Raw genomic sequence first — 9359 nt, 5'->3', positions numbered from 1 at the left:
ACAAGCTGCTTCTTATAAGCAGGTATAGAAAGGAAAGGAGAGGAAAGGAAAGAGGGAAAGGAAAAGGAAAGGAAAAGGAAAAAGAAAGGAAAATAGAAATGTGAATCAACTGTTTGAAATATGGTATAATAAAGTCTGCAGGAGACTCATATTCTGTTTAAGGTGGGCTCCACGGGAATTTTGGGTTAATATCCTGACATGACAAATTAGAAAGGCCTAAATAGGCTAAAATGTGTGTGATTTTGAGTATCGTGGTGGTTTTATTGTTCCTTTGGGACAGAGGGCAAGCTACAGGTTTTCCTGGTTACCAGCTGAAGGATATGCTGATTTGGGGAAAAGCTTTTGTCTTTGTATTTTTGGAAAAGGTGATTAAGATATTTACACCTTCCACATTTATATGGATCAGATTTGATAGAGGGAGACCCCCTGAGAACTAGATTCCAGCGAGTCAAACAAAAAGGTTATCTTGATAATACTAAAATTTTGTTTTGAGATTTATATATTACAGAATATACAGCCTTGATGAATTTCATCGTCAGACATGCTGAACCTGCCTGAACTCTTGATGTCTTGCTTTTTCATCTGGATCCAGTCAGGACACAGACATCAGAGACTAATACAATCATCAGTGGGGCCTTCTTAAGGCCAACCAACTCCCCCATTTTCCCTACCCTTCCCCCTCCCTTTAAAATATCTCAATGTCCATATTCAGCTTGAAGAAGTTATGAAGAGTCATCGTCCCAGTTCCCTACGTGTTGGGGCTGGGGGTCGTTATTATAGATTGTCTTTGATACTAAAAATTTTACAAGGCTTGAACCCAGTCCTTCTATTGCTGTTATTATAAACAGATCTGAGATGTGTAAGCCTGTGTGTTAAGGGCCAAATAGGAAATTTATGGCTCTGAGTTTATTGTTAGGGTGTTCTCAGTTATTTTAATTAGAAATGGCTGAGAGTAGTTAACAGAACAGTCTAGATTAATTTACATAGATAGCTGGTTTTCAAAAATGTCAGAAGTCCACAGAGTGTGACGTTTAATGTTATTTATTCAGTTGTTGTTGAGACCAGTCTGCTCCTGACAGCTTTCCCTGTCTTGGATTTAAAGAAGAAACTGAGCATCTTTGAGTTACTCCAGTTGTGGGGAAACAGCCACTAGGCAAGAATTGCCTCATTTCATCTACAGACATAGTACTGTCCANAGAAAGGACACAATTACAGGCTAGGACAGCTTGATTCTGCCGAGACAGAGNAGGCTAGTCCTTAATATGCCTGTTTCTCTAAGTCTGTCAGATTTCTCTGACCAGTATGCTGAAGACCGATGCTCCAACATGCTGAAGTAAGGGCCTGTCCAAGTGATCAGTGGTCTATGGATTGGCTAAGTTTTGGAAGCTGGTTTAGGCTTTCAATATATTTTCAGTTAATATCAGTCGTTCTTGGATTTCTGATGGGGTTGAAAAATTACATAGTGTCCTAGCCAACATGGGCTTTTTACTTTGAGAAGAACATTTTTAAGAGATTGGTTTTCAGATGGCATTCAATCTAAAGGCAAGACATAGCCAGATGTAGAATTATGTCTTTTAAGTAAGATAGATGACAGAGGTTCTGTTTAATTAACAAAGATGATGGACTGGGTGTTAGGTCTCCTGTACTTTATAAATTACAAATTAGTAAGTTATGTTCAATTATAGCTGAGATAAAATAGTCTTTTAATTGGACAGAAAGGGGGAAATGTTGTGGATAGCCCTGGGACTAATTATATTTGTTGTTAAATTTCTTCTGTGAGTGGTTGTGAACAAGGAATGAGTCAGCACTCAGGGATTTCCTGTAAACCTGCCTCCCTTAATGTGTAAAATAAAGGAGAGCTGAATGCGTAAAATAAAGGAGAGCTGGTGATTGGGCAGATAAAAGGGAAGGTGGAGCAGAAGGGGGGAGAGAGAGAGGAAGGAGAAAGTGGAAGAGAGAGAGGATGCAGAGGAGGAGGAAGAAGAAAATCAGAGCAGAAGCACATGGCCTGGAGAAACCACAAGTTCCAAAAGGTTTCATAAACTGTGGAAGATGGTAGTATAGCAATAGATCTACCTAATCTAGGCGTACAGTATGTAATCATATTAACTGTGTTGTGTTTTCATTGCTGAGGAATATTTGGAAAGAGATTTACTGCAACACCATTCAGACTATTAAAACTCTGCATGTAGACAGTATCACCCTCCAAAACAAAAATAAAGGCCTAATCCATCAACGTTCATAGTTCTGGGAGAGTCTCTAAATGTATAACCGTGCTTTGGGGATTCTGTAGTTTTGTTTCCAGGTAACTGTTCTTGTCAACCCAAGATATAGTTTTTGTGCTTCCTGAACACCCAGTATAATCACCAGCTAGCTAATAAAGACTTTCTATTGGCTTAGTTATGTATCTGAGCAATGTAGCAGGGAAAGGCCAAAGGAAAAGCACCCTGATCCTGTCTTGACCCCAGGCACAAAGGCCAAGAAACAAAATCCTACCAATCCCTGAGTTTGACCCAAGCTCAGGACTTGAAATCCCACCAATCCTTGCTTGGAAATTACCCACCAAATAACCCTGGGACCATGTGACAAAGAATCATGAGCATAACTCCAATTCACCAGAAGCAGACAGTCCACTAATACAATGAAAGACAAGCTGTCCAAGAGAATTAAGGTTGGGTACGGAGGTACATCAGGGTGAGGCTCTGTGGGTTCTGAAGGAAGAAATGACTATCAGGGTGGTGTCCAGTGGAAAACTTACTGGCTTAGATAAGGAGCATTTGTGCTGAATTCTATCTTTGAGTCATGGTTTCTTTCATATAGGAGCCATCTGTGCCATCAGGTTCTGTTGAGAGTGGGAAGCATCCATGTCAGATGGAGATATTTTTATCCTTTAATAGGGACCAGTTTATCTTTAGACAACATGGTGTGAGTCAGAGAAAACACAGCTGACACTGGACACAGGAGCTGTAACAAAATGTCCGTAGAGTCCCGAAACCAAATGCGACTGACTCGACCTTAGAACTATCCTTGACAGAATGCCATTTTTATGTGGGTTCTGTAAAAATATGGGTTTGAGATCAGAAGCCTTTGCCGGATTCTTTACAAGCTTTGTCAGTCTGAGCTCCTGGACTTAATTACGGGCATGGATGATACATGTGGCTCTGACAAGTGATTTTGCTTTTTGGAGGCAGGGTCTTATGCAGCCCTGTCTAACTTGGCATTTGCTTTGTGTGGCCAAGAGTGACCTTGAACTTCTTTTTTCTTTTACCTCTCAAATGTTGGGATTATGAACAAGAGCCACTACGGCACATGACATGTTAATTTTTTATCTCCTTTCATGTCTGCGACCTTTCTATCTTCAGATAATTCGCAACTAGTAAGTATTTTGAGTCTTGGGGGTGGAGAGCGGCATTCCTGTTATACTTGAGAGGTGAACACTTCTGTCCGGCACAATAGTATTTGACTATTTGACAGTTTCTGGATCCCAAGCTCCTAAGGCATTACAGTTCTAATGGTCATCCTGGGAAGGCTTGCAAGCACAAGGCACCACGACTCAACCCCAGAATCTGCCTTACCCGGAAGCGCTTGCTTTATGTAATCCGCGCCTGCGTACTTATGTACTTAACCACACCCACCGCCGCTCCCTAGCCGCCTGGCCTTTCCGGATTTCCGGTGGTCGCCATTCTTTTAACTGCCGAGCCCCAGTCGGTGCGGCTGTTCTGGTCCGGGGCTCCCGTGGTGCAGGGCTCACAGGTGGGTGACTGTGTGGCATTGCGGCCTGGGCTGGTGCTACCACCTCAGCTTTGGGGCTCAAGGCCTGTGCCTCACTGCTAAGGAAACTTTCGGTTTTTTGTTTTTTTCTAGGAAACCTGGCAGAGTCAGGCGCTCAAATCCACCCTGCCTTTCCAAGTTCTAATCTGGTTTAAACTCGCCAGGAAGAGGTAAGAGGAAATACTATATGGCAATTAGTTGGTTTTTTTTTTTTTTTAAAGCCCAGCAATTTTCCTTTTAGGTCTTTGTAGTGGGTTTTCTCCCGAGTTGTGGTCCCCTTCCCTTTCCTCGGCCCCTTTGTTTCCCTTACAAACATTTCCAATGATTTTGTCCTCTTGATCCACTTTTACTTTGACTGTGTAGAGGTGAAAAGTTCTTTCACCTCTACTTCTGCAACGCTAAAATTACAATTCCTTTTTTTTTTTTTCTTTTTGGTTTTTCGAGACAGGGTTTCTCTGTATATAACTCTGGCTGTCCTGGAACTCACTTTGTAGACCAGGCTGACCTCGAACTCAGAAATCTGCCTGCCTCTGCCTCCCGAGTGCTGGGGATTAAAGGTGTGCGCCACCACAATTACTGCCACAGACCGGGATTAAACCTAGGACTTCCTGTATGCTACACAACTGCTGCCCAAGATACACCTTCAGCTCTGCAGCCCCATTTGGATTGATTTTACAGAAGGGACTAGTGATGGCCCCTTGTGTATTAGAGAGTCTCAGCTTTGACAGTTATAATGCTTGGGGCTTTGAACAGGATTTAGATATCTAGTTAGAACCTTCTACACAATTCGTCTTCCTATGGGGCCAGAGATATGGCTCAGGTCCTGTTCCCCTGACTAGTATTTAAAGAGTACTACAGTTTCAGTCCTTAGCTTTATACAAGTTTGATTATGTGTATCTTGGGGGGGCCCTGATTCTAGTGTCCTCCAAAGCGCATTAAAGCCTAAGTAGTTGCCAACATGAGTTTTTAGAGATGTGATGCAGGAAGAAGGATCCTCAGAGTGATTACCGTGCCTTTGGAAGTCAAGCAGGAGTCTGAACCAAAGTAAATCAGACAGAAAATGAAGGCAGAGATGACAACTTTTCATACTTTTTGATACATGGTAGAATCACTCCAATGCAAACAGTCATTGCAATTGGTCAAATAAAATATTAAGGAACACATTTGGAGACCTGCTGGAGGCTTGCAGAATAAGCTGATCTAAGCCACAGAGGCATGGGGCTTTTTAGGTGAGATGGAGGGCCAGATCTGGTTGGTCAGTACACAGGGCTGGAAATTCCCTGTCAGACTCACATACTCAGTGGTCTGATGATAGATCAGTGGTACTATCACCATGGCAGGCTTTTAAAAAGGATCCAGTTGAAGATGCTAAGACATTCATTTGGTGTGTTTAGTATGTTTGGGACCTTTTGTTTTGAGATGGTTTTGTTATGACTTTGTGCCCGTATGGACTTAATGTACTGTTTCTTTTTGTATAGTTTTAGCATTTTGAGACTTTTGGTAGTGGCATCTTTCTGTTTAAAGGACATGCTTCTGAAGTTATTCTCAGATGGCACACCAGGCAAGGGCAAGGCTGAAATTCACTAGTTTATACAAAGGGAAATAGGAGGATCCATAGTTAAAGGCATCTCTCGTACTTAGAGAATTTGAGGTCATACCAGCTACATGAGACCGTCTCACAAGCAATTTAAACAATAACAATGCTACAATGACTAGACTTATTTTGGTTTCAAAATATACCCATAAGTGAAGCATGGTAGCATGTGCCTTTAATCCCACCTGTCAATTGGAAGGCAAGCAGTAAGTAGATCTCTGAGATAAATGGAAGGTGAAATTTAATTCCATTCTTCCTTGATTGGGTATGACAGAAAAAAAAAATCTCATACTGTCCAAGCCAGACCTTGAACCACTTACTGATCCTCTCACCTCTAACTGCCAAGGGTCCTGATTACATATAGACATCAATATACTAAGCTCAGCTGTTAATTCCACTTAATAATCTTATTAGTTTTTTTTTCCCATGCAAAGGCTTATATAACTCATCCTGACCTGTAGTTCTTGTTCTTACTGATTCTTCAAATGCTGGGATTTAGGCCTGTTCTATTGCTGTGAAGAGATCCATGAACAAGGCAACTGGCATAAAAATGGGGGGTTGCATATATTTTCAGAGGCTTAGTTCATTATCATCTTGACCAGGAGCATGGTGGGATATAGGAAGGTGCTAGAAGAGTAGGTAAGAGCTAATGTTGGAGTTTGTCAAAAGACCCTCACTCACAAAGACCATAGAGACCACCATCGCTGCAAACCGCAAGAGAATTTTTTATTATTCCAACATGTTGGGGACACCCCCCCTCCTCAGCATGCAGGCCAGAGGAGAGACCCAGAACAAAGAAAGAACATACTTTTTATACCTTATAAGGGGCAGATTTGGGCAACAGGGTAGCTGGCTTATTCTCATTGGTGTAGCAAGTAACCTTTTCAGGCATTGGTTGGTTTGTATAGGGTGACTAACACTTTGGCCTAGTCCCTCACTCTGCCTGCCCTTGTTGTTTTTTTTTTTTTTTTTCTTCCAGAATTCAGTGTGGGGTGGGATAGGGGGAATTTCTCTGGGAAATGCTATCTTGTTAGGGTTATTTTTCTGAGAACAGCTCATTTTAATCTGTAGACTCAGTCATTTTGACTGCTATGTTTCTGAAAGCCCCTTCAGAGAGGAAGTGGCTAGGTGGTCTTGAACTTATTTTGGATATTACACTACAACCTCATTTGTCAGCAGAGACAGACACTGGGTCTGGTGTAGGCTTATCAAATTCAAAGCTTACCTACAGTGACACACACTTCCTTCAATGAGTCTATCCCTCCTAATTGTTTTCAAGGTAGTGCCACTCTCTGATGACTAACCATTCAAATACATGAGGCTGTGGAGATGGGTGGGATGAATTCTTAGTGAAACCACCACAAATGGCACATTAGGGGAATCTGTGCTCAGTAAATCAGTCATTTTTCTTTTCCAGTGGAAAAAGCAAGGAAATTAATATAAAAATCTCAAAGATAAAGTAGATCATGTGTGGGAAAAGTTATTTAGGAGAAGGTGCCTTTGTCATAAAGGAGAATTTCAGCAGCTCTGTATCCTTTAATTTTTGTTTTTACATTTATTTTAATGTGTATGAGTGCTTGCATGTACGCATGTGCATTGTTTGTGCCTGGTCCCACAGAGGTTAGAAGAGGGTGTTAGATCCCTTGGAACTGGAGTTACAGATGTTTGTCAGCTGTCATGTGGGTGCTGGGAACTGAGCTGGGATCTTCTGGAAGAACAAGTACTCTCTGTCTCTATTTTTCAACTATCTTTTACACCATTCAAATTATTATTTTGAAAACAGAAGAAAAAGATCTTTCTCCTTTTTGTCTTTCACCCTGCCCCAAGATGGGTTCTAACATTATAGCCCTCACTGGCAAGATGGCTGGAATCTTGCTGTGTAGATAGACCAGGCTGGCCTTGAACTCAGTAGAGTTCCTCTTGCCTCCTGAATACTGATATTAATAGCATATATACACTACCATGCCTGGCTCATCTTTTTATTTTGTAGTGTACTTGAATTATTCAAATAAAATTAAATCATTGCATTATCAAAATTAGTTGGTATTCTTGCTTAATGTATTTTTAAAACTAATTTTGGTATAGTAAAGTAAAAAAAAAATAGGTGATAATTTTAGCACTCAAAAGATTTTTAAATACTAGCAAAAAATTATGCACACACATAAAGGTAATACAGTTTGAGAAAGTACTTTAAATGTCATAAGAGTAAGGTTATAAAATTCTTTACATGGCATAGGACAAGTTTCCTAAGTCATTCTTAGAATATATTTCTGCCAATTTCTTGATACCTGAAGAAAATTACTTAGTACAACCCTTTTTCCGATTATCAAAATCTTTGCCTGAATGAATTGACTGATTGGGAAGCTTCTTTTCCCTCCCTACTCCCTGTGTTTTTGTTTTTTCTCTGTTAGGCTGGGTATCATAGCACATGATGACCTTAAGGACTATATGTTCATTTATTGGTTGAATTCTTAGTGGAGTTTTGTGTGTGCGTGTGTATAGCCACCATTTCTGGATCAACTATTGTGGGTGCTTCACTTGCTTGTTCTTTTGATTGCCTCTTTCGTTTCTTGTTTTTAGTGCCTGTCTGACTTGGTTCTTCACCATGGCTTCTCACAAGACCTTCAGGATCAAGCGATTCCTGGCCAAGAAACAAAAGCAAAATCGTCCCATTCCACAATGGATTCAGATGAAAACTGGCAATAAAATCATGTACAACTCCAAGCGGAGACATTGGAGACGAACCAAATTGGGTCTATAAGGAACCACACGTATTTATGCTGTAACTTACTGTATCAAGTTTACAACATTACCATTGTCTGGACAACTGAGTGTGTTTATTAGGAATATAAGTTTTCTTTCTGTGCTTTAGTTAGTTCATTCAGTAGTTCAGAAATAAATACGTGAAACCTTTTGCTTATGTGTTACAACTTATTTTGTTTGTTTTGTGGTTCAGGAACATTTGCATAATAGACAAGTATTCTATCAGTGAGCAATACCCTGGATCTTGTTTGTGTAGTTTGGGGTTGAGACATGTCCAGACTGCTCTAAAACTCACGGTCTTCCTTCCTTAGCCTTCTCAATGATTGGAGGACTCCAAACCTAAGTGACAGAAGTAAAAAGAAACTTACTTGTCAAGACTCATTTTCTCTATCATTTCATGTGACAATTGAAATTAGATTATTTCTTTATCAATCAATAATTGCTCTCTGGTCCTTGATCTGTGTTGTATTTAACAAAGGTTAAAAAGCAGCTGTTGCCTCAGGAGGCAGTGGCAGGTGGATCTCAGTGACTTTGTGGATAGCCTGGCCTACAAAGCTAGTTCCAGGATAGGACTATTTTGTCTCCAAGATAAGTGCCTTCAACTCTAGGCACATTTCTGACTTCTCTGTAGATGCTTCTGGTGCTCTTTAATCCCTTAGTGATTTCTGCAATTTTTGTGAAAGCCAAAGCTGTTTTTAGTTTTGATTAATGTGCCTACAAGAGCCACAAAGCAGGAGGTGGCAGTTAAGTATCAGGCTTAAATTAATAAATAACCTTGAGGACAGGGACAAATTGTATAGAAATGTATGCCTGGTGTCTTAGTCAGGGTTTCTATTGCTACACAAACATGACGAAGAAGCAAGTTGGGGAGGAAAGGGCTTATTCAGCTTACACTTCCACACTGCTGGTCATCACCAAAGGAGGTCAGGACTGGAACTCAAACAGGTCAGGAAGCAGGAGCTGATGCAGAGCCATGAAAGGATGTTACTTACTGGCTTGATTCCCCTGTCTTGCTCAGCTTACTTTACTACAGAACCTAAAACTACCAGTCCAAGGATGGTGCCACCCACAATGGGACCTCCCCGCTTGATCACTAATTGAGAAAATGTCTTGGATCTCATGGAGGCATTTCCTCAAGGGAGGCTCCTTTCTCTGTGATAACTCCAGCCTGTGTCAAGTTGACACACAAAACCAGTCAGCACAATTGACCCCTTGTCAATTTGACATAAAA

At 40.9% G+C, this 9359-nt stretch overlaps 1 protein-coding gene across 1 annotated transcript; it reads left to right on the top strand.

Moving 5' to 3' along the window:
- Nucleotides 1–3725: 3725 nt before the first annotated feature.
- Nucleotides 3726–8284, top strand: LOC110315713 (60S ribosomal protein L39-like). The gene is made up of 4 exons (XM_021189705.1): nucleotides 3726–3753; nucleotides 3865–3941; nucleotides 7841–7844; nucleotides 7946–8284. Exon 4 carries the CDS (start codon nucleotides 7971–7973, stop codon nucleotides 8124–8126), a length of 156 nt encoding a protein of 51 aa, XP_021045364.1. The 5' UTR covers nucleotides 3726–3753; nucleotides 3865–3941; nucleotides 7841–7844; nucleotides 7946–7970; the 3' UTR covers nucleotides 8127–8284.
- Nucleotides 8285–9359: the final 1075 nt, after the last annotated feature.

This window comes from Mus pahari, unplaced genomic scaffold, assembly GCF_900095145.1.
Source record: "Mus pahari unplaced genomic scaffold, PAHARI_EIJ_v1.1 scaffold_13260_1, whole genome shotgun sequence".
Lineage (NCBI taxonomy): Eukaryota > Metazoa > Chordata > Mammalia > Rodentia > Muridae > Mus > Mus pahari.
Note: the sequence above shows the minus strand (reverse complement) of the source record. Positions and strands in the feature narration are given on the sequence as shown.